The 25573-nt window shown below is 39.0% G+C and overlaps 1 protein-coding gene across 2 annotated transcripts in view; it reads right to left on the reverse strand.

Moving 5' to 3' along the window:
* SPTBN5 (spectrin beta, non-erythrocytic 5) overlaps positions 1–25573 on the reverse strand; it is a 104796-nt gene that overhangs the window by 42205 nt on the left and 37018 nt on the right. For both annotated transcript variants that reach the window (XM_032188411.1, XM_032188410.1), the window contains 10 exons: positions 24785–24985; positions 23351–23467; positions 22488–22651; positions 21188–21320; positions 20236–20381; positions 19169–19283; positions 17043–17153; positions 15729–15908; positions 11934–12137; positions 10597–10746 (listed from right to left, as the gene is read on the reverse strand). In XM_032188411.1, coding sequence (XP_032044302.1) covers positions 10597–10746; positions 11934–12137; positions 15729–15908; positions 17043–17153; positions 19169–19283; positions 20236–20381; positions 21188–21320; positions 22488–22651; positions 23351–23467; positions 24785–24985 — 1521 coding nt within the window. The remainder of the gene's footprint in view (positions 1–10596; positions 10747–11933; positions 12138–15728; positions 15909–17042; positions 17154–19168; positions 19284–20235; positions 20382–21187; positions 21321–22487; positions 22652–23350; positions 23468–24784; positions 24986–25573) is intronic.

Raw genomic sequence — 25573 nt, forward strand, 5'->3', positions numbered from 1 at the left:
CAGAGGAACCCTCTGGATGTCCCCCTGCTCCCACCTGGGGGCCCCACTGAAGCTCAGCCCTGGCCCCAGCCCTTCCAGAGCTGCACTGAAGGGAGGCCTGAGGCTGGCCCTTATGGATGGCCCAGACTGCTCTCATTACCTTGCCTTGTCACTGTGACCTCCAGCTGGTTGATGGACCTTGTTATCGTCACCACCACTTCATTCTCCTTGGGAACTGTGGCTTAGAGAACTGACAGCTAGACTTGGCCTGACTTCCTGGTTCATTTTTGGGACTTAATGAGAGGAATATTTTGCACATACAGAAAAATACGCTGAAGAATATCATGCTTGACCAGATGTTCAAACTACTCTGTACTAATCCACTTGAAGTACCAGAAGACAGGTAAGCAAATCTCATCACAGTCATCACTTCCAGGAAGAGGGGAAGGCCACTTAAAACTGGCCTACATTTTTAATAAGTCTGGTGCATAAATCAGCAGGATGCATAAAGAAATACATTATCAATAATACTTCTCTATTAAATACAAATCCCACCAGAAGACAGATATTTTGTGATTCAAACTTAAATCTTCTGATCTATCCTACTCATCAGGTGTAGGAAATTGTTACAGATTTTTTTTTTTTTTTTAGTGTTTTTAAAGTTTATTTTGCTCTTGTTGGAAGAACCCCCCCCCCCCCACATGCAGACTCTAGGTCTGTTTGTTCTACTGCTGTATTAAGCCACTTATAATTAACATCCATTTTTCACACATAATTAACATCTACTTTTACACTGAGGAAAAAAAAAAAAAAAAAAACACAAAAAAACAGCTATCTATGGAATCTACTTATTCCTGTTTTCTGTATATAAGTATAGAGGCACATACTACTTCTCTACATTTGTGTTTTAAAAGCTAAAGGCACTGTAGTCTCTCTTTCAGATTTTGTGAATTATCTATCATTTTTTGTCAAAAAAAGATTTGCCTGAAGAGAAAGAAAATTCTCTTAATTTTCCACATATCAGTTCAGGACCTTTATTTAGTAACTGTTAGCAGAAACTGCAAACTTTGTGATACATGAAAGAATAGTCATTAGTTTTTCTGCTTTTATAATCTGTGGTGGGAAAAAAGACAAGGGACATCTACTGGTAAAGATGGTTACTTTCCTTGGAAAGGAGAACTGAGGCATTTGAGATCAGGGGTGTGGGACAGTGAGTCATAATCAGATGCCACTGGAGTGCTCAGTGCTTTGCTCCTACTGAAAATCACTGTACACAAATAATACTGAGCATTCAAAGCCCCATTCCCTGGGCTGCTACAGCAGTGGAAAAAATGCTTCTGTCTTCTGAAAACTTCATACCAGGCCCCTACAGTAGAAGCTCATGCAAATATGCCCGAGAACCCAGATTTTAATACTGAAAAACGTTGCAAAAGAAAAATGGCTGCGTGCATTGCAGGAGAGGCTATGACAATGTGCTTAGAAGAAATCAACCCCAGCAGCACAAGCACTGCTACCTGGCAAACTGATGAGATAAAATGCTTCCATTTGTCCTTTAAACAGAAATCTTACTCTAGCAGTTGCTAGAATCAGAACTGCAATACTTTTCATTTAAGCATTTGTTATACCAATCTGAAAGCAGCATGAAAACTGGCTCCCACACCATGATGTTGGCCCTTGGCCAATTACATCACTTTTTGGCACAGGGAATGGCCTGAGACAGGTCCCCAAACTCCTGCTTTCAATGTGATGTGTTAATTTCAAATACAAAAACACCACATAGCTCTCCTCAGGTAACCTACCAAGGTCTCCCACAGTACACAGCAGGTATAAACTTTCTTTCAAGTTTGTTTCCATTATGAATCATAGCCCATCATCAGGAATTTAACTGTCAGCCACAAAAAACACTGAAGACTTGTCCACTTGCTATATAATGGACTCATTTTTAAGTGAAGACTTGCAAAGATACTTAAAACCACAAAATGGACTTGGCTATTTCTGAGATTTGAAACAGAACATGTAACAAATAGCCAAATTATTAACAATGTGAAGGACAGAAATGGAGGTTTTAACTCTATTTCAAATGGAGTTTTTCACTATTTCTGAGCTAACTGCAGAGATTCAGCCATGCTGTCACGATAAGACCTCTTCTGTATGAGTTAACACAGAACTAAATGTAAAGTGCATCTCAAAACAGATGTTCCTTTTAAATAAAATAGTACCATATACACTCTTATGTGATAGCACAGGTCTGCTCTACCTTTTAGAGAAATACTAAATGAAACATTTCAGTTATCAGGATGACTCTGCTCTCAGGATGGCACAACTTCACATTCATATAGACACAATGGAAGCTGACGTGGTCCTGTAAGAAATCTGTCTTCCAAGAAATGTCATTTTTATGTCTCTAGAAGAAAAAACTATTTTAAGTATTTGTGTGAATCCACTCCCTTCTCCTACTTCTGCTCTTCACAGTATTACAAGCTTAACATATTTTGCTCCCCACTGCCTGCCCTGGGCTTGCTGCTGAGGTTGCTGGAACTCCACTGAATATTTTTCATCTCTAAGCATGCAGTGAAGGCCAGAATTACTCCCAGACTTAAATGCTTTCACTTCAAGTGTGTAATCAAGTCCAAACTCTGCCCAGACATATGACAACAACAAGGTTTGATTTGTTGTTCTTCTAATAAAAGTAAATACAAAACAAAAAGAAAAAAATTGTTACAATTGTTTTAGCAAAGTAAATACATGTATTTAATACTGAGATAACATAGAGCTCATGACTAGGCACACTATGCTTTGTTCCAGGAAAAGTTATGTTTGTAGTATGATACTTTGCTATAAGTGGAACAAAACACACCAAGTTGTTTATAAAAAAAAAAATAATACATGCACCTTTTCTATCATACTGACGACATTGTTTTGTTGGCCTCTTATTTCACAATACAGATGCAAAATTCTAATTTTAAATGTATTTAATTTTATCTCTCTCCCCTCCCCCCCCCCCCCCCCCCGCATGCTATCTATTATATCACAGAATTTCTAGGTTGGAAGAGACCTCAAGGTCATCGAGTCCAACCTCCAACCTAACGCTAACAGCCCTCCACTAAACCATATCCCTAAGCTCTACATCTAAGCGTCTTTTGAAGACTTCCAGGGATTCTGCATGAGAATATAATTATCTGGTATTGGAAAGGTATATGGGAGGAATACAGAGACCAGTCAGTGTTTGTTTTCCCTTAAGTGCTCTACAGTTACATCCTCTGACCTATCCCATGCATCAAAATTCCCAAGCTCTGCCCCTATCCTGTAAGCAGTAGGTGTTAGACCAGAATCCCATGCCCTTACAACATTATCATTAAAATATTTACTTACAATACATTTGTCCAAAGGCAGATTAAATTCCTCTTAAAATCCCCTTAGTTTCACCACTAGAGACTTTGCTGGGACGTCCAAATTTGACAAGCAATGGAAACTAAATTCCTCTCTTTTCCCTCAGGAAAGGGAGGTATCTCTCTTTTTCAAAGGGAAAATTGATTTCTTCCTGCACACTTAAATATACTGGCTTTTAAAAACAAGGATTACATTAAAAGTTTACAAGTCCATGAATTAACCATTTAGAAATACAGCACAATATGACAAATGAGAAAATAAAAAGTGTAACAGAATAATGTAAGCAAAACTACACTGAGGATTTGTCCCAGGTCCTAGACTGACCAGCAGAAAGGAAAACCAGTTCTTGGCTCTAAAGTCTTGAACCTTCAAAGCGCTGAGCACTATAGCCCAATTATGCAAAACTTGTAAGTACATTCACAGCATTGTGCGTGTTAAGTTGACAGCAGTACCCAACTGGTTAAAAGGAAACACTTGTTAAGTGCTGGATCAGATCAGAACACTCAGCTTCATTTAGGATGGATCAAGCAGCAACTGCAGCCTTGGTGACAGCGGAACAGGATTAGCTTTCTGATTGCCCCTTAAGTCATCTTACAGGTAGTAGGAACAGTGCAGGAAGCATATGTGAAGGAATCTGCATGGCCTTGATTAACGCAACTTAAAACATATGTTTGCAAATGTTCCTAGAATGGAATGGAAATCTTCACCACTCTCCTCCCAGATTCAAAGGACGCAATGTTGACAGCAATAGATGGACACCACGAACCCTCTGTGTGCCTGTGAGATGAGGACGCTGTGTGAGCTGGTATGTTTGTCAAAAGGTCATCAGGACATACGCTTTTTAGGGTGCATGTTTCCTGGGAAGGCCTCAAACCAGATCTTGCCCAGTGCTGCTGGGTGGAAAGCAATCCTGAACAGCAAACTGGATTCACTGATAAAGAGAGGTCAGCCCCAATCCCCACAGGGTGAAGAGGTGGACCAGCTATATCTGAATCATGTGTTCTGATGAAGATTGTTGGACTTGGGCTTCTTCTAAATTCTCTTACCACCTGGATAGGCATTGCAGTCCAAGGGGTGGCAAGTATTAGGGTGATTTTGGAAACCTTGTGGTGAGCAGGTGTTAGCCCATCACATGGCGTCTTCCCAAACTCTGGCCTTGATGAAGGGTGGTTCTGAAAGACAATCAGCTCTGGATCTAAGTCGTTGCTTGTGACCTCATTCCCATGAGCTGGATTTTCTCTTCCAGTCAGTGCAGCAGGGGACAGCCAGATATCTCTGGAGACAGACTCCTGGGGAAAGCCAGGGTACTTAGAGGAAGTCACATGAAACCTTGTGATTTGAAGGGCTGGAGACCCACCTGAAGGGAAGACTGGTTTTGGTTTCTGGGATCCTGTTGGGAGACCTGCCGCTGTCTCAGGCACCTTCTCTAATTGTGGCATGAGAAGACTTGAATGAATGTGATTGCTTCCACGGGAATCTGCTCGAAAAGGCTTTACTGTCAAGCTGCAAGTTGAAATGTAAAGTTTCATTGAAGCATGGAGGTCTGGCATTTGGATGTTACACTGACTGCAGCCTTGTTGAAGTGGGAGAGAATCACAAGGTTCCAAGGACGCATGCCGATTTTTGCTGTGGAGTGTTGAAACAGCTGGAATAGCAGACAGATCAACATCTAGGCGTGATGTCCAGCTTGGTGGAGCTTTGCAGGAAAGAACATCAGAGGGCAAAGATACAGCAAGCTTCAAGGGATTGTCTTTTTCAGGATGAACACTTCTATCTCTTTCTGAATATTGCTTGTAAGATGCAGGTGTTGACCAAGTGCCAGAACCCCCATATCCACGGCTCTGAGGGTCTCTGGGAGGACTGGAAAACCTGGATGTCTTATCAGAAGGATCAACACCGTGAGTGGTGTTCCCAAAATCTTTTCTCCGGTCTGTGTGTGCCAGGACAACATCTAGCCTTGAACAATAAGCTCCAGAAGACACACTGCTCGTTGATGACGCACTGCTTGGTGATGAGCTGGCACTTCCTGGAGCCATCTCTGCAACTGATTGACCAGTGGGAGGATGCCAAGCTGATGCTGGCATCTTTTGGAAAGGCCTGTCCCGCACAGTAGATTCAAAAGGAGGAGGTGGGGTCATTCTGCTGGAAGACAGAATCACTTCTGCAGTGGAGACATAGACGGGTGCAGATGAAAGTTTGCAGTCCCTGCATGACATTCTGCAGCTTAGTCCTAAATGATGCAAAACCAAAGCCACAAAAGTTTGCCTTTCCCCCTGTTTTTAAAAGAAACTCCTAATCCTTTTTCCTTTGGTACTGGAACTTTCCATTCTTCTTCTGAAGCAAAGGAATGAGAGGTTAATAAACATTCTCCAGGAAAAAAAATATGATTAAAAAAAATCCACATTCAAAATAAAACCACATAGCTCTTCTAGTACTGCTACCACCACCTATCACGTCTGCAAAGTGATATGAGAGTGGGATGGGCAGAAAGATAAATTACGGAGCATGAGGCTCTGCTCCCTGAGTGTTCTGACAGTGAGACTGCAGACAGAGTAGGAGGGAGCCAAAAATGCTTGCCAGAGACAGCCTGTGAATTTGCTGTTATTTCATCCATGAAAAAAAAAAAAAAAAGGAAAGCAGCTAACCTGAGCAATGCATCTGCTGCTGTGAAAAGATTAGAAAGGCACAGAACATACAGGACGCTGCTTCTGCTCAAAGCAAAAATGATTTTTTACTTCCTTCTCTTTTTCGGCTGTTGCTCGTCTGCACTCCGAATGGCAAGATCTCAGTTTGCAGGTTTTAGGAGAGTTTCCTACAACAGTTCCATGCAATGGCACAACTGAATTAATAACAAAAATAAATAAAAAAAGATAGATGTTTGCCTAATTTTCTCCACATGTGCTCTATTTTCTTTAGCATAAAACAATCCTAGACTAAATTCTGCAGAAATCCTTCGAAGGTTTAAGTAACTTGGATGTAATATAAGATGCTGGCATGAAGTCAAACCTGTCACACTGGCACAGACAGCGAATGAGAGAGCAGTTCTCAGTAGCAGTTCTTAAACACTCCTCTGTTGCCTTCTTTCTTCCCCTGTTCCTTGCTGCTGGGAGAGACTTGGTCTAAGGCACATGAAGTTCTGGGAAAACAGGATCCAGTAATTATGGGATGACAGGAGCTGCTCTATACACACATTTTGCAGATGTACAACAGCAAAATGCATGTGACTTGACATGAGTGTTGCCTTGAACATAGCAGTCAGAAGAAACACAAGGGGTGGAGAGATTGCTTACATTTCTTTGCCTGATGGGAATTATTTTTGAATGCATGTTTGCTGCTGTCCATTCTCAAAGCATCAAATGACAAAATTCCCATTGGGAAAGTGGTTTGGGAGTTTTCAATTGATGTCTTGGCTGAATACTTTTTGAAACCACATTTGAAAGGGCTCCTTTCCTACCCTCCTGCCTATCTCCCTTGGGAGCAAGTCTGCGTCACTATGCAGCCATAATTTAACTCCATATAGTAGTAACAGAGCTCTGTCCAAACATAATAGATTCCCCTTCCAATTGTTCTTCAAATGCAGAGAAGTAAAATACAAAGCGTGAGCTGAAAGACCTCAGTTCACTGTCCAATTGTATTTATTGATCCATGAGGTAGATGGCAGCACCTGCAAAAGACAGCTTTGTAGTTCTTGATATTCCTCCCTCATTCAGATGGGAGTTTGGCAGCTCAGGAATAACCTGTTTGAAGAATTATGACACAGAGGGACGAGAGAATAAAAGAAATACAGGAATTTCAGCTGTAGATGAATCAAAATAGCATTGGTATTTCGTTTCAGGGCCAGGCTGATGCACTGCATATTAAGGAAGGAGTAGAAGGAGTAGAATCCAGAAGGCAATTCCTTTCTGTTCCTCCACAAAAAACAGAAAATGGTCCTCTTCTTGCAATAATTTTCTTTACTGGTTCCATTCCATAAATTCTTCAAAAGATACAGTTTAATTTGTATGCCAACTTGTAGTCCCTGGCTTTTCATCAGTGCAATTTCCTAACCTTGCATCCCGCTGTATTTATACTCACTGTGGATTGACACTACCCTGGACTTTGAGGTGATCACCAATATTTCCAGGTCTCAAAGCAGTAAAACTGACTTAAAGTCAGCAAAATGTGATTCAAAATGAGCAGGGAGCAGTGGAATTTGTGAAGTATGGTTTAGATGTGCTTTCACTAATACTCCCCGGTTTGGAGGCAAGCTGATGTTCCTGGGCAGCTGCCTAAAAAACCAAGATGGCAAGAATGGACATGACAGGAATGAGTCATCATGATGGAAGAAAATAATTCCTGAAAGGAAAGCTGTTCACAATATTGGCCTAATTAGCGCATCCAGGAGTAGTGTGTGTTGAAACTCATCCTGAATGCTCACAGCTCATTGAGGATCTCTTCGTTTGCATCTTTGGAGATGAACAAATTCAGTATTTCCTATTCCCACCTAACTGCACTTACACATTTTCTGGGCTAAATCTAAGGACCAAACCATAAAAGTCTCTTCTAGACACTGCAATAGCTTGGTGATAGTAGGGACAGAGTCAGTGAAGGAGACATATGGCTGACTGTGATACCCAGATTACCAGTTTAGGAATCCATGGTGTTCTGAAATTTCCCTTGTAAACTTCAGGTAGATACTTGGTCACTAATTTCAATTTCAGAGACATTTGTGTATATGGTGTATGCCGCTGCGACTTACTTTTCTGTTTTAGACCAGTAACTCTGTCAGCATGCAACTGTAATTCTTGTCATGCACGTACCTCTCACAAAAGCAATAGTTCTTCAATCAGTTGTAATCTCCAGAGGATTAAATATAAACAGAAATGATAAACAAAAGCATTTATGAGTCTTCTTTCCATAGCTAGCGCATTCTTTCCAACCTCAGCATTCTTTTTTTATTTTTTTTTATTATTTTTAAAATTGGTTGCAGAGAGTAGTGGAAGGAACATAAGGAGCATACAATGATTGTGGCTCCCCTATTCTCTACACCTGCACAGACGAGACCAGTTTGTCATCATGCCTCTATGTTTATTTTCTTGTCATTCTCCATGACCACAAAATGCTGTCTGTGCAAAGGGATGCTGGGAGGGACAGCCCATCCACACCTTAACTGCTCTACGTTTTGAGCATTTACCCACAATGAGAACAACTGAGTACCCAGATGCTTGGAATTTCTTAGAGAAAATGCTACTAGAGAAATATTCTGACACCAAAGCTGCCCATTATGTTTCTCAAGGTCACAGTCTTCATTCTCAGGCTTTGCTTTGGCTGAAGAAACTTGTGGTAGAGTCAGACTGTGGCTGATCCCACCATGAGAATTTACCCAGTCTATGATGAAAACCCTTTTTTTGTGTCAGTCTACCTCACAGCATACAGCAACAGTAAATTCACCTGAACAAAAAAGTAATGTGAACTGTAGGTTACCTGTACAGATGATGCTGGGAGCATACTGAAATTGCCAGGTGCAACCCTTTTAATGTAAGTGTAATATAGTCTTTCACAATCAGGACTCTTGACTGAGGGTGAGAAGAAACACTAGCCCATAGCAGTTATGGTATGTATTTACCTCTGAGGTATGTACAGCAAAGCAGATGCCATAGTCACAGTGCCTCTGCATGCTAGCTGATCATGTTTCACGATAAGAGAAAGAATGCAGGTGCCAAAATTTTATGGAGTTTACTTTTTTCCTGAGGATGCTGCCCATATAGGAGTTTAGCAATGTCATGTCACTGCTTGGAAGGGAATTGAGAGAGATATAATACAAATAGTGCCATTTGTTAATTAAGTAACAACTAAACATTTTTACTTGACAGAACTATGTATTATTTTATTTCAGGAACCTGAAGATAGGTTAAATTCTCTTGCTTTCACATCCCAGCACAAACTCAGAATGCAGAATGTATTTGCCAAGCATGCCACTTGTAGGGAATCATAAAGATATGTAGTTCCTACAAGCAACAAGAAACAGAAGGCGGCTCCAAGCTCATGTGCCCCAAAGGGTTAAGAATGGGCATGGCACAGTTCAGTGCAATTTTCCAAACGGTTTAGTGTCAGTGGCAAAGCACTGGTGGGAATCAGAGAAAATTCAGCAGAAACAGAAAAACACTATTTTATGCTGCAAGTGGTCTTGTAGAACTAAGAATGATTTGTCTGGAATAAGAAATGATGTTGAGATACAAACTCCTTCAGCTTTGCTTCAACCCTTCAGTTTGGCAACCTTCATCACATCAATATCATTTGTAAGCCAAGTTTCAACACAGTTACAGCAATCTATCAACTAATGAATTTGCACGGAGTGACTGGAAAGGACACTTGATTTCTGCGCTCCCAGTTTTGTAACAACAAACGTCAGAACTCTAGATGAAACTATTTAGATAGCTCCCATGAAGCCAGGGAAGTTCAAGAAAGAGGAAAGACACTTGAATATTGGTGAGAAATATACTTCACTTCAAGAGCAGCAAAATGATCATACAAAGAATATCTTGCTGGCTTTGCATTAACTATATCAACCCTCTTTTCATGAGAGGCCTTTTCCCACTAGTTCATCTTTCTCTACTACATCAAACAGAAACTACTATTCCTCATGGTCAAATTCTTTCATAGTTGTTCTCCACACTGTTATCAACTCCCTTGCAGACTGAGAAGTCAGTTCCTTCCTGTTCCTGGATTAACTCTGTCAACATCCATTTTGAATTAGTTACGTTTCCCCAGCACTTTCAGCCTGAGAGGAGGTTTCCAGCAACACCTGCAAAGCAATCTTTTTTGTCCTTTTTCAGACCCTCTTTACAATTCCCCCCCCCCCCCCTTTTTTTTCCTGCAGCCTACAAAACAATCTCCCAGTGATTAAGCAGTCGGTATACTAAGATCTCTCCAAAGCTGACTAATACTGGACCGTTGTCTCCCTCTTCTGTCTTATATGTTAGCTCTGACATTTATTTGCAATTAGTTAGCTTTGAGGGAAGGACTATATTTTTGTTTCTATTCCCCACCCCATAAGAAAGGGGCTTCTTGGTAAATTGCTAGTCTCCAGATACCATAATGCAAGTAACAACAAACAGTGTCTTGTCTATACACAGACCCAAGAATTTTAAGTGGTAGAATTTTAAGTGGCACAATAATGTCTCTTTTAGTCTGGAAGAGTTTGAAAGCCAAGTCTAACTTCTTGTTTCAAGTTTACAATTCACATACCTCTTGTGAGTTCAGAAGCTTGTCCAGGTGATTCCAATCCTTGTAGAACATTTGTTCTTGATGTACTTTCTCCAGCCACTTCTTCTTCTGTTTCCACTCACTGTATACATTCTCCTTCTCTTCCAACAGAGACTGTAGCTTCTGCTGAATCTGAAAACAATTTCCAAAGAAAGACTCATGTTGGTCTTTATACCCCATGGAGGAGGGTAAAATGGTAGAAAAAGGATCAAGTGGAGTGTTGGATAAACTCCTAAAATTGCACCAAAGTTATCAAACAAAGAAAAGTTGAACAAGTTCCAGCACTTGTATTTGGGCAGAGAGATAATCAGATAGGTGCCTCATCTCAGGAACATAGGAATGACTGTTACAGCATACATAGTAGTACAAGCCAAGAAGAAACAAAGGTGACTGTTTCTCAAGTGTACCTTCTGGAATCAAATCCTACTTCTCCCTTATCTTTAGTCATAACAGTGCAATTATAGCCCTTCAAATTGGGATAGGACAGATAATTAAATAAATTGTGTATATAACATATTATTCTATATTCTGCTAATATATATCTCAACCTTAGAATTTTTCAGCTTTCAAACTCTGTATATCCACAGATCTTATATAAATGATTATCTCTGCATTTTGTCTACAGGCAAACTAGATTCCTAGTTACTACAGTTATACATTGCAGCATTCCATGAATTTTCAGGATTTGTCAGATGGAAGAATAATTTGCATGAACTCCACAGTCTGCTGAGGATATTCAAGTGATGTTATTGAATTGCTTGGGAGAAATAATCTAGTAGAAATAATATTATGAGAATTTTAGAAGCTGTCTGTAATGAGTAAATGAGCATTTTGATTTCCATTTTTTATGTCAGGGGAGTTAATATACCAGCATAAATGCTACTACAGAAAATATTCCAACTGTTTTAACTCTCTGATATGCTTATTTTCATTTTTTGTTTGACAGGTCTTTGTCTAGTCTGTCTGGTATGGATTTAGAACTGTGATATGAAACAGTATTTGTGTGAAAACCCAGTTTGGGAAGTGTGTAGATTTATCTCCACTGCTCAGAACATACCAAGCTTCTTCAGTAAGCCCAGCTTTGCTGTGGTGGGCCCTCGGGAGATGTTAGTACTCATCTACTGGTAAGGTAGAAAATGGAACAGATGTTTCTTTGCCCAACATAATTAACACACTATGGCAAATGTAGGTCATGCATATTAATATATGTGAGTGCATACATGCATTTGCTTACAGTACTGTATAGTACAGAATGATAGTTACAGTTGTGTTGAGCAGCTGAATGTGTTTGACTTTGAACTCAAAGGAGTTTCAATTACCTCTTTTGATCCTATTTCCTCATCCTGCAAGAGTGACTGTCCTAGCTGTACAACATGGTTATACTTCTCTTCTCGTGCTTCAATCTCTGACAGTAGCTGTTGATGCTGGGTAAGTCTCAGGCTGCTAGTAGATAGGTCCCGAATAGTCTCCTTGGCTCTCATTTCCCTTATTATTTCTGCTGTCCATGAGAAATAGTCCCACACCTGGAATCCAAGAAAATGTGAAAGTTGAGGTTAGATCTCAAGCTTGGGTTATCAGACAAGAAAATCATAGCCTGATCATTATAAGTGAATAAAATGTAATAAAATTACAGAAATTAAAGAAAATATTTAATTAGGACTTATAACACTGCTATGAACTTCAGCAAGGGAGGATAAAATGACTGTAGTAATTTCTATGTACCGTATTAAAAGAAATGATTTGTAACATCATAATCATACTGTATTGTATCACATCAGTGACAACATTATAACATTTATTGCCCTTCAGTCTATCATTTCTTAAGCATTTCTCGCTTTTATTATTATTTATTCTCGCATTTAATAAATAAAATTTATTTATTAATGGGCTAATACAAGTCCATTCAAAACTCAGATAGTAAACATATTCAAAAATAAAAGAGAGAATTAGAATTTTCAAGTGAAAAACAGAAGGAGCACATTAATAAAGGTGAAAAAAAGGCATGTTACATTTCAGAAAAAAATATTTATGCATATCAGGTATGCAGATTTAGCTCCTGGCTTGTGGAACTACAACAGATTCAAATAGGAACTCAATTCTGGAAGGAAAAAGGATATAGTGCTAGTTTACATTCAAAATATGATGAACCAATAAACACATTTTTGGTATCTTAAAATATCTGAACTATTCAGCTGAAGTAATTATGACCAAGAAAATTCTTTAACAAACCCCTGAGAACTATATTTGGATTGCAACTGACAAAACTTGTGCAAGTAAAAATAATTTGACATTTTTGGTGAGCTTTTTTTTTGTACTTGATTTATAGCACTTTCATCAGCCCACTTTCTTTTGGTATCTCATTTGACTCTGTAACAGATGCTGTGCCTTTACGTATCACTTCATTAAAAAAAAACAAAACAGGAATGAAAGGAGCTGTATGGTAGATTGTATGGAATGATTTAGTTTAAGTTTCATTCTAATTTGTGTTTGGATTAGTTGATTTGATTCTTAGGTGGTAAATGGTCTTTTAGTTTCTCAGTGTATTTTAGAAGACTGTTACAGACAGGAAGTTCTGAAGGAAAACGCTCTTTTAGAGCTAAAAATTTCGCTTGTGAATAGTTGCTGGCTTTTCCACTGAAGTAAAATACATAATGGAAATGGCTTCTTGCCTATTCCATTTTACCAATGGATTTTATCTCTATCATTAAAATCAGGTACAGCTCAAAGCTGGTAGGGAAGCACCCACACAGGAAGGAAATAGTTTCAGAAAAGTACCACAAAATTGAACTTGGCCAAATTGGGGATTCTGAAAATTTAGGCTTTAAGCCAAGATCTTTACCTAAAGCCAGGGAACACCTATACTCCATGACTTCCTAGTGACTAAGGTCCTTTCGAAGGGGCCCACATAGTGCACATGTTGGTGTCATTTTGACTTACAGAACTGTAACTCATGCACAGCTCAACGTCACTGAACACGCTGACAGTGCACTTGGCACAGTGCAAATGTCTAAGACTCTTTGAGATCTAAGCTAAGCATTTTGAAAAAAAATCCACACATCTCAGAATACTTAATGCAAATGAACTAGTCAAGAGCCAACTAGACATTATTGGACTAGCAATGCCAGCAATATTTAAGGATAGACACAGCATCAGTCCACAGGAAACTCCTAAGCAGAGAGTGACTGACACTGTGCAAATCCTAACACAGATCTCAGAAGAGAAGCCTTAGACCATTCAGAAACACTTTGAGTCTACATCTGAATTCTGATTCCTTGACAGAGTTTCTTGTAAGATTTGATGCCCTCCTGCTGTTACTGTATGCTGTCAGTAAGGACCAGCTTTGCTCTTTAATCAGAGCAAGATCATACTTGATGGGATGTAAGGAGGTACAGTAGATGATTATGCAGAACTCTTACTCCATGGAAAAACTTGATTTATGATCTGCTTTTTAATCTATGTACAACTTCATAAAGAAAAAGCCCCATGGACTGTGTATGAAATATATCAATAAAAAAATATCAATGACAAAAACTGGCCAGCTGTCCCTAACATTATCAAAGCTTGTTGACCTCTTGGCACAGCCGGAAGAGGAAAGGCAGCAAAGATGCCTCTATGTGCTCAATTATTTGGGGGACTGTTCTACAGTAGAGCTGCACTAACCTACCCTTTATTGCTGCTGTGACTCTTAGAGCCATTATAAATGGCTACATGATCCTGCCTTGTCACATCTAGACAGAAGGATGAGACCACCAAATTTGCCAAATCAGCTCTTCATTTCCTCAGGAATTATTGCTGGGAAATGTGAAAATTGAGAGCATCAGGAGTATTTCTTGCCAGCAGACTGACAACAAAGAGACAGGGAGATACCTGAGGCATAGCTCTAGGCACGTCACTAGAAGTGTAGTCACCTGGTTTTGTCATTTTGTAGCCTTCTCTGTTAAACAGTGATGGATTTGTATATTTTTTTTAAGTATACTCACTGATACAGGGTTAAGAATGCATGATGAAAGGACACACTTTGCCAGAGTAAGAAATAGGTTATAGGTTTGCCATTCAGATAGGATTCATCACAGATTTCAGGCAAAATTTAAATTAAAAGTGTTTGTATTTTGTGTGGTTCCAGCAATAACAGAGTACCCCTACCTACAGGATATTTTGTATTGGAAGTGCATGAGTAAGTTTATGACATTAATTATGAAAGAAATCAATACCAAAGTGAACTTTGAGTAGCTCTATTTTAATGAATAAATCCATTAAGGTCCACCTCCTGATCAGGATGCTCCCAGAATGCATATTAGTAGAAGTTTGCCTTGTTCTTACTGTCTTCCCTAGGTCACTATCAGAAAGATGATGATGGACAAATAAGCCTTTCAACTACATCAGTAGAGCTATTGTAATTTTTCTTAAGTCTTATTCATTTTATCTCTTCCTTGACAGTTCTGCACAGGATAATGAAGTCATAATGGTTAAAAAACAAAGAAAAAAATCCTCAAGAAAAAAAAAAAAAAAGAGTTCCAAAAGTGCATCCTTTATCTCTAATCCTCTAACCACACAATGTATTCGTGGATGAAATAGGACAGGTAATGCTGGTTTTCAACACTCTTAAGAGATTTAAAGTGGATTAACTTTGTGTGCAGAAACCTCTTGTGTTAACAAAAGCATCAAGTCCAGTCTCATAGTAGTCTTAATCCCAGCTCACAATCATAAAATGAATTTATGTGAAGTTTTGTCAAAGTGAACTTATCCAGGTTATTCTCTGCTTTCCAGCAAACATGGAAACAGAATGCAAATTGCCAAAGGCAGCTTTAATTGACATCAATGTTACACCTGGAATGGTTCAAGAATATGGGGAAAGCAAAAGTATTCTAGAAATCTACATTAGCAATTCCTTCACCCCCATATGAAGACAGGAACAGAATATCCAGCATTAATATGAAAAAGGATTGGCTTTTTTTCCCCATATCATATATGGTATTTAATTAAAGAGGACAACCTTGCTGTTTTGGGAGCTGGCACTGTAATACCTGTACCAATAACTTACTAGTGTACCCATGATTGACACGTTGACGGCAGTCTTCCCCATGTACAAAGGGACAAAAGATAGAAGTGCTTACTAGTGCCTGAAATTGGTAAAGCTTGTGTGCTTTTTCCAGAAGTTTCTTACGCAGTTCCACTTTAGATTTCAGAGCCTTCCAGTTGGTCACTATTGCCTGCTGCTTTGCCTTCAGGTCAGCTACCTGCTTCTTTGAGCAACGGGTCAGCACATGATCTGCAGAATGGATCAGCTCCTGCAGCTATACAGAGAGAAGAAAGAAGAGGGTAGGAAAGAGAGTTCCAATACTAGGAAAATTGTGATAAGGGATTTGTTAATTATACATTAAATTACAATTCAAGCCACATTCTCTGACCTAAATTTTCTCATGTTGAACAGAAGTATCCCTAGCTTCAGTTCTGTGGAATAACAGTGACATCCAGTGTTTGCTATGGCTCATCACAACTGTGATTTTTCAATTAGACAGATACATTCACTCTCTCTTTTTTTTTTTTTTTTTTTAATTATAGTTAATATATGAGCAATGCAAATAATAGATACCTATACCATGACAGTATAGATTAACTGTAACTACATTCTGTTCATGCTCATCTCATGCTCTTTTACCTTTAAAATTAAGAAGCAGCTGGTGGTACCAATTTTAGCATTATCTGCAGCATGGCCAAGAGATGCGGCCAGTGATGCTGGGATAGCTACTTCAGTAATCTCAGTATAACACACGCTGTGTTAACTACAGCATTACATTTGCAAAACAAAGGGATAAATAGAAATGTATACTAATTTCATTGGTATAGTTAAAGCTATGCAAGTCACCTAGATACAAGGAAGATTTTTAAGCAACACGAGCTGAAATTTTTCATAAATTTGTGCAACAAGCCTTATCCTTCTTTTCTTTCTCACATTCCCGCTCCTAACCCACTAAACTTGCTGAAATTTTCAGACTGTTGCCCCGTCCTTCTTTCTGTAATCCTCTATAGTCAATTAACACATTCTGTGTTCAATCAGTCTCTCTACTTATTAAACAGATTCTGGATTTTCCCCTGTAATCACCTGGAATGCTTTGAACAAGGTGGTACACATCATAAAGCTTGGTATAATCATACATTTCAAATAGCATCAAAAACATCCTTGTGAATCACTGCAACAGTCAGCACTTGCTATAATTTGTCCCTTATTTGTAAGGTTTTAAATGACCTACTTTATCATTGCCTACAGACTTTGAACATATTAAAGAAGTGGGAGGCTCTGAGAAAGGGCCTTAGGGTTTGCCAGGCTTTTATAGATAAGTTCATAAATGTAAGTACTTGTTATGTTATGATTGTCTTGGAAACCTGGATTTTGGATACACATTAAAGGCCACAGATTTCTTTCTTACCTGCTGTTCATTCCCAAGGAGCTCATGCTCCAGTGCCACATGGTTCCGGAGCTGGGTTTGCACACCTCTCATATCCTTAGCAATACCATCTGGAATACTTTTGGACTTCTCCTAGCAAGGATTAAAATCAAAGCAAGCTTTGTTAGTTACTACTTATAGGTAAAACACATAGAGGTCTACTTCAGTTACTCTGTGTATGCATACTGCACTGATAAGGATTACCCTTCTGGGTTACTTTTACGAGAACTGTAAAAGGAAACCATTAGGGTTCTGTCCTAGCACATCTGTCCTAGTAACTCACTGGTAAGCATCTCAGTGATTATGCTACTCAGCTTCACTGTGAGAGATGAAGGTTCAAGTCCTTCCTTGGTCAAGCAATACAAGAGAATGTCTTACAGGCTTGGGGTTGTGAATCAATCTTGAATAGCCACTGCAGAGACATATAGTGAGTTCTTAAAGTAGCATTGACAGATGGTAGTTTCGGGCCATTCTTTGGGACACAGGTGGTCTATCTGTGAACCATCTTCAGATAAAAATTCAGTTATACTCATCCAGGAAAGATAAGTTAAAAATTGAATACATGCAAAGAAGGATTATTTTAAATACGAGAGAAACTGCATGATCATCACACAAGAGGAGACTTAAGCATTTCTTTAGCTTAACAAAGGTTCTCGGGGAGGATTTAGTTGTTACACAGACATGCACTGGAAATGCTTCAAGCAAAGAAAAACAACAACAACAAAAAAATGCATTTCAGCTGGTGGACAATGCTGTCACTAGAATAAAATGGTTGAAAACTTGCTCCAGGTCCATTTAGATGCAAATTAGAAGAACATTTCTAACCACTGGAGAAGTGAATTTCTGTAACAGAATCACAGGCTTGTTTGGGGTACCAACAATGCGTACTGGTAAGGAGCTGTAAAAGGAGATGCATGTTGTAGTTGCCTATTGACAGCACGGCAGTTGGTCACCTAAGAGAGGTCTTCTACTACTATATTCCTACAAGGAAAGGCATTCCCTGCTAGGCATCTGAGCAGGGAACAGAGGAATGGATGGGCATGACTGAATTTTTCTCCCTCTCAGCAATGAAGTTTATTAACAGGGTGTGACACAAGAAGTGCATACTGTTTACCTGGGCCAAATCCAGAATAGGGATAAACCAGGAGTTGGTTTCTGGAGTGTTCCTGAACCGTCACTTGTTACAGCTACAGAATTAACTACTTCATTATTACAGTTAAATACATGCAAGGCTCGGAAAACCTCAGCTGGTATATAGGAGAATACATTATATTTGATTTTCCATTCATAACAGGGAAAGAAAACAGGAATAACATTGTTGAATAGGGTAGCCTTTGCCAGTACAAGCAAGTGGAAAATCGACTGCACTTAACCCAGCAAAGCTCTGTTACCTTGTGAACAGTGGAAGCTCTGTTGGATTGCCCCCTCCTACACCCACCCGCATTAGGGAAACCACACCTCTCAGTACAGCAAGGATGTGGTTTCTCTCCAGAAATTCTTTAGGATTCTCAGATAAAACAGAGGTCTGAAGATTTTCATTGGGACTTTGCCTGCCCCCCTCCTCATTTTCATACTGGGAGTCTAAAATTATTACCAGTACTGGCCACTAGAACAAGAATAAAAGAACTCATTTTTGCCATATCTTTGCATTGTCACATGACTGCCTGACATCCTTCCAAGTTAATGTTGCTGTAAACCAGACCAATGCCTTTTCCACTGGAGAGTTCTTTCTTCAGCACGTAAAGCTACAATGGTGTACAAAGAAGAACAGTGAGGCAGTAAACTGTTTCTTAGTCAGGCTTGATGACTGAAAACAACATTACTATATGCGTTGCAATGAGAGACAACTTCAAGCATTGGTCTTCTCGGCTTCTCCCACAGACCTGCAACTATAGATGTACTCAATTTCACCAGTGTTTCTCCTAAGGTGACCAGTCAGGTGCTTAAAAATTACCCAAGAATTATTTTTGAACACTTTGAGTAATCAGTTTTCTTACAGATATTTTTAGAAGGCAGCAGTAAGCATGCTGAGAATCTTAAGAATACAAACTAAGCTGAAATGTATGTTCTTGTTATTTGTTATGAGAGACTTCACCAATATTTTTTACCTCAATATGGGCCAGAGCATCTGTCAGATCTTGGTAACACTTGTGAACCACCTCGGCGTCTTTCAGCCGCTCACCTCGTAATCTGGTAATTTCCAACAGCTCCTCCCAGGAATTCCTAGGAAGGAACAAGGGGAAAAAGAACACATGTAAGACATGAAAGCTCAAAGTAAAGAAGATTCATGGTCTGAAGAAAGACTAAGAACAAGTTCTCCTCTTATTTTTTCAGTCCTGCTATTAAATTCTGTTGAAGTGATTTTGGCATCCTACTTTGTCATGCTACTCTTCCCATGTCCTCCTATCTGCTCCAGGCACTTAAATTGATGCCTACATAAGGGCACCCCTCTTCAATATGCTCTTCAGGTTTTATATGCTACAGTCTTTTGCAGCGATATGGGAGAAGGGGAGAAAGATAGTGGGAAGAAAAACTCCTGAATGAAGCACATGCATGAAGCTCTAAAGATGCATACAACAGCTCCTCAACTACATGAAGCAGCCTCCCTAAAACTGCCACACCAACCTGGATGCCGAATGGATGACTGAATCAGGTTCTCTTTTGATTTCTACTGCCAGGGCTTAGTACCATGCTCAGTTCTACAACTGACACAGCAGGATTTGGAGGACTGAATCAGACCCAACTACTTGTTCATCTTTTTCCTTTGGGCCAGCTTGGACCAATGCCAAACATAATGGGCTCAGAACATCTTAACAGCTGCAGAGCAGTTATGGGATTCAAGCTCAAAAGTTAAAAGCAATAAAGATTCAACTGAACACCCAGCCCTACACTTAGGTGATCCTGTTTCAAAGGGCAAAGGAAGTTCACTCATCCCTTGTTTGCAAAGCATCTCCAATGCAGTTTGTGAGAAGGCAAATCAGCAAATAGATAATGTCTGAATTATAGTAGCTTATTTTTAAATGAAGCATGGCAACCATTCTCTGTCAAGTGAGCAAACTACTTATTTTACAATTAGAGAACTGGGTGGATGTGCCTTTTTCTTATTTCTTCTCACTTCATTCTCAAGAGTGAACTGAAAGGACAAAGCATTATAGAGTTAACACAAGTCTCCTACCTTAGTTCTTTCTGCTTCTGACGGATTTCACGGGACTCAGAATGCCCAGAGTTTAGCAAGCTTTCTGCCAGCTGCTGGCAAGTCACAACTCTTTTCCCAGCTGCTTCCAATTGGTGTTGGAATGTGTTATATTTGGCACAAAGTTGCTTTTGAAGGAAAACAACAACAACAAAGGTATTTTGAGAGTTGTTTTTTCCAAAACATATCCACTCAGCTGTCACAGAAACAAGTAATGAGCTGACCATATTCAGAGAGAGAGAAACTGCAGAGGAGGATATCAATGACTGGATATTACCAGAGATTTTACCAAAGACCATGAGGAGCTACAGATTGTTAGCAAAACATGAAGTCTGTGATGCAGATACAAGTCAGAAACATGATTACCAGGGATAGCAATAAACGTTTTCAATGTACAATGAATTTCAATAAATAATACACTTTTACTTCATGAATGCATAAGCTTATTTAATACTTCAAGTGAATAATGTAGTCCAAGTTTAAGACTTAGGACACAACATATTTTGAAATAAATGTTAAAAATTAAGATTACAAATGGCTATTGACTTCTAGTGGGCTGAGTTTATACTAGTTTCTGCCATATGAAAAGGCATAGCTGTAGATATCCATTCATTAGCACTTGTAATGAAAAAATCCGTAATGTATACCACATTTAAATATATGGTTATTAAAAATAGGTTTCCCTTTGGCATTTTACTGTGCAGTTGTTTCATGTAGTTCAGGTAACAGGATGCAAGTACTAGCAGTGTTGTCTGCCTGTCATAACCAGTCAGTCCTTCCCACTCACCCTTCAACCTTTTCATTTCCTGTCTCCTAGTGATTTATACTTAATTCTTTCTTTGTCTTTTGCATTTTCAAGGACAGCCTTAGAATCTTTTTAAAGTCTGACTGCATACATTTTGCTTGTTTTTAGATTGTTGCTCAAAAAACTCACCAAGACATGCTCATAATTATTTCCATAGTCTTCAGAGCTTGCTGCTTGTTTCTGCTGAGTGATCCAGTCCTGCAGATCTCCATATTCCCGTATGAACTCATGCAAGACAAGAGTCTCCTCCAGCTTTTTCCCTCTGTTGGGGGAACAAGACAAGGACAAGACAATACAATTAGATGGTGGGAATAAAAAGTGGAGGGCAATAAATAACTCTCTTCCCTCTAATACCCAAAGCGTCTCATCAACAAAATTCACTGTCTCTAATAAAAGAGCTGACTTTGTTTCTCACAACTGGAAAGGATAATTGTAGGATGACAGCTGTCAGCCAGGTCAGACTCACTGGCTGAAGTTTTCAGAAGAGTGCAGTACCTTGCTGAGCTCTCTCCCTGTTCAGTTTTGTTTGTTTTTAAATGAGAATACCTTTTTTTTTGAACCTGTCTTTCTAAAGATGGTTGTGTTACTTATGAAAATGAGAAGGAAATCTAACTAAAGTTGGTGCACCAGGAAGGCAAGTGCTATGAAAGACATTCTATGTAATTCAGCTCACATTACATATGCAGCAAAACTGCTGCAACTTGCTGCATATTTATGATTGCCTAGAGTATCTTATAATACAGCCTGACATACTACAGGCCTTACACAGCAAACAAAAATCTAATTTTCCATCTGTTAACACTGCCTTTCATTGTGCAAATATTCAAGCAAAGGTGAACCTGGCTTCCCTCTGTTTGAATCACAAATGTTCATCACAAGAGATGGAGCCCACTCAGAGTATCCATCCCACCAAGGGAAATGCAGACAGGAGGTACAAACCAGAGCACCAATAAGGCACCATGAGACCCAGATTAATGTTAAGCATGAAACAACACAGAACATTTCTGCATTCAACATACTCAAATATTTTATTATTTCTATTTCAGAGAAATAAAATTTATTTCTCTGAATGTCTAATTCACAGGAATTTCTATTCATGCTTCTACTTTTTAATTTGTAAACAAAATAGAAACAACAGGTAAAACATCAACATTACTGTGGACTGTGCATTACTATGCAGTGAAAGTCCTTAAACAAAACGTAGCACTTTTGCTTAGTAATAATAAAAAGCTCATAGGTGCACAGAATTCAAATACAGAAATAAGCAATTCCTTGCATGCAATTAGAAAAAGGAGAGTTGATAGATATGATCAAAATTCTAGCAAAGTAACTGGAAATATTCTTTATTGACTTCAACAGGCTTTGAATCAAACCTAGGATCTAGGGGGCAATTTAGATTAGAGTCAGTTGCATATTTTCTAGTTCATACCTTGCTGCTGCTAGTTCCTGCAACTCCTGCAGTCTTGCGTGGACTTGCTGCTTTGGTGCATCAACCTCAACATGCTGGATAGAGCCCACAAGAGGAAGATTTTGGGCGCTTTCACTTAGTTCTTTCAGCAGGTTTTGGTAAACAGCAATCTCATGCTGCAGTGCCTGGCAGAGAGAAGAGTGGAATGAGAGCAACTTGTTCAAGAGTTCTACTGCTTTAAATTTTGCACCAGCCTATGGTATAATCAATGAGACATTAAAACAGAAGAAAAACTTTCTGGAAGTATGTGACATTTCCATGACTTGAACGATTTCAGACAATTTGCTCTCAATATTTTTTTGGAAAAAAAAAAAAGTACATAAAATCAAACAAATTGGATAAATAGAAACAATTAGAAATTTCTGATACATTTTAAAACAAAGTATTCCTGGAATAATAACACCCAATCTGTATCTTTGATTCTAGGAGAAAGAAAAAAAAAAAAAAAAAAAAAAAGCTTCTTCATGCATATGTTCAGACTGAAAAGCAGATATCAGATCACAGTTAGTTTGGCTTCAGAAAAATAAGATGAGAATATTTATCACTCTTTTTTTGCCAAACTACTGTTCATTCATCACTAAAGTGTGTTTCTTTCATCCCATAACATCTATATACTACACACGAGACTCTCAGAGTATGCAATACAAAGGAGATCCTAGCTCTGTTAAACTTGTTTGTCAATGGATGCATAAATTCAAACCTTAGAGTGGAAATTCCTTCTCAAAGCAACATAGGAACTCAGTTCTTTCACTTATCCACATTCACAAACATTGAACATTTCTTGTTTAATTCTTCAAGAATTACTAAAAACACTTTTGAAATACCTTATTTTTCTTGAGGAGTTTCAGTGTTCCATCTTCATCTTTACCATAGTCCTTGCTGGTCACAAGTGGACGTTTTTCTGCTATCCAAGTCTCCAGGTCTGAAGTATTCATTAGAAACTATCAGTTAAAGAGAAAGCAAATTAACATCTACTTCAACTTCCATAATACTCATATCATTTTTTGATCTAGTAAATTTGAAATGGAGACCTTACTACAGTAAGGTCTACTGCAATGTGATATTGAATAACAAAGACTATTTAATCCCAAGAACTACTATTTTGCATGAACCAGACTAAGTTGCAGGATTCTTGGAAGAAGCTGGGTTTTATTCCTATTAAGCAGTGAAGCCAAGGAAGACTTTGTTAACTTTGCAAACCCCCTGAAAAAAAATGCTTTCTAAATGGCAAATGGAACCTGATTCTAAAAATGGTTCTAATTGTAACCTCTTATAAGGATTTTATATATACTATCAGAGCAACAATATATATATGTTGCTCCGTCAAATCATATGAAGGAGGCCACAGATGGAAGATTTCTGTGCAAGATAACTAAGGTCCTTTCCAGACATCAAAGCTCTGGCAATAAGTTTCTAGTTGTCTTACTGTTCTTTCTTCACATTGACATTTTTATTTGACTCATCTTTTATTAAGGGTAGGTGCTAACTACTAACAGTGTGATATTTCTCCTCCCACTTTCTGAGAAGTTCAAATCACCTATAAAAATCAGGCTTCATTAAGCCTACAGTATTGGCAGCTCTTTTCACAGGTGGAGGAAATAAGAGCCAGATGATCAGATTCTCCAGGGAGCGTACTTTAGATGAGCCTGTGAGCTCTGTGCAAATGCAGTTTGTCTACAAAACCACCTGTGTCACCTGTGTAACTGCACTTCAAATGATCCACTGATGACAATGTTTGGATTATCCAGATAAATATTTGCATGCAATCTCTTTTTTAAGCAGATTAAATGTATGGTCCAATATCTTGTTGAAATAATATGTTGAAATAATAGAATTCCTAACTTGTTCTGAAAGGAAGAGCTTTATCAGTTTTTCAATGTCATTTTGTTGCCTACAACAGGCACAGGTTAGATCGATTCTTTTCAGATTTCCTTTGCATTACTTAAGTCAAAGCCTGATGCTGTATAAAGACATTGAGAAAGGAGCTACTATTAGGAAAAATGTGTGTCTTACACTCAACCATAAGGGATGGGTACAGAGCCCAAGCTAAACCTTTAGAGCACCAACTCTGGACTGGAGGCTGCACTCAGCTGTGCAGCCCAGCCCTCCATTCCATTGAGTCTCACCCCAAGTAGCTTAAGTGAATTCCAGGCTCGGTAAAGGGAGATACTGAAGCTGGTTTGTAATTCACTTCAAAACTTTAGTCCTCTTGTTTCTCTGAAAAAGCTACTCTTTGAGAACTCTGCTGTAATTTATACCTCCTGGAAGCCAACTGAGTGCTGCAGCTGCTTCATCCTTTCCTCACAGGCTTTCTCCAGGCCCTGCCAGGCAGTCACAAGTTCCTGGCATTTCTCACTTATTTTCTGAGCTGATGGATGCTGGCCCACAATCATTGTCCTTCCTTTATCCAGGACCCGCTGGACTTGCTGCTTGTGAGCATTCACTTCTGCCTGTAATTCCTGGGAATGAGAAAAAAAGAAAATCGAGGAAGAAAGGAAGGGCATGTGATGACACAGACATTTCTGTTCTCCTAGTCATAAACAAAACTGGCAGCTGGTGATGGTCAGCACAGTGTAGCAATTATCTATGCCAGTGAGCACAAGGACTTTTGGTTTCTACAACAGCTGCAGCCTGAGCTGCCAGTCTTATTCCTGTTTGTATAATATTCTGCTGTTAGTATTGCTGTTGAGGGAGGAGATAGGATCTGCAAGGTGACAGAAGGCATTTTTAACTTCCTTCCAACCTCAGCATTACTCACCAAAGTCCTTGGCCCAGTGCTCTGCCCTGATTCTACCCTTTCTCCTTTCCATGTTTTAGGCTCTCCTACGGGATCTACCATGCACCTACCTCAAGATGACATTGCATGTACAATGAGTGCAGTTAAGTGTAGAACTAAAATAGTGTGAGTATATGAGAGTTAAAATATTCTACTAAGACCACTGCACAAAGCAAAAAACTCTCTATTTAGTGTGAGGTACACTAGCTTTTATCCACTTTTAATGGGAAGAGTTATAAAGTTTCTCAGAATTGGAATACTGTAAAATATG

The sequence above is a fragment of the Aythya fuligula genome, chromosome 5, assembly GCF_009819795.1.
Source record: "Aythya fuligula isolate bAytFul2 chromosome 5, bAytFul2.pri, whole genome shotgun sequence".
Lineage (NCBI taxonomy): Eukaryota > Metazoa > Chordata > Aves > Anseriformes > Anatidae > Aythya > Aythya fuligula.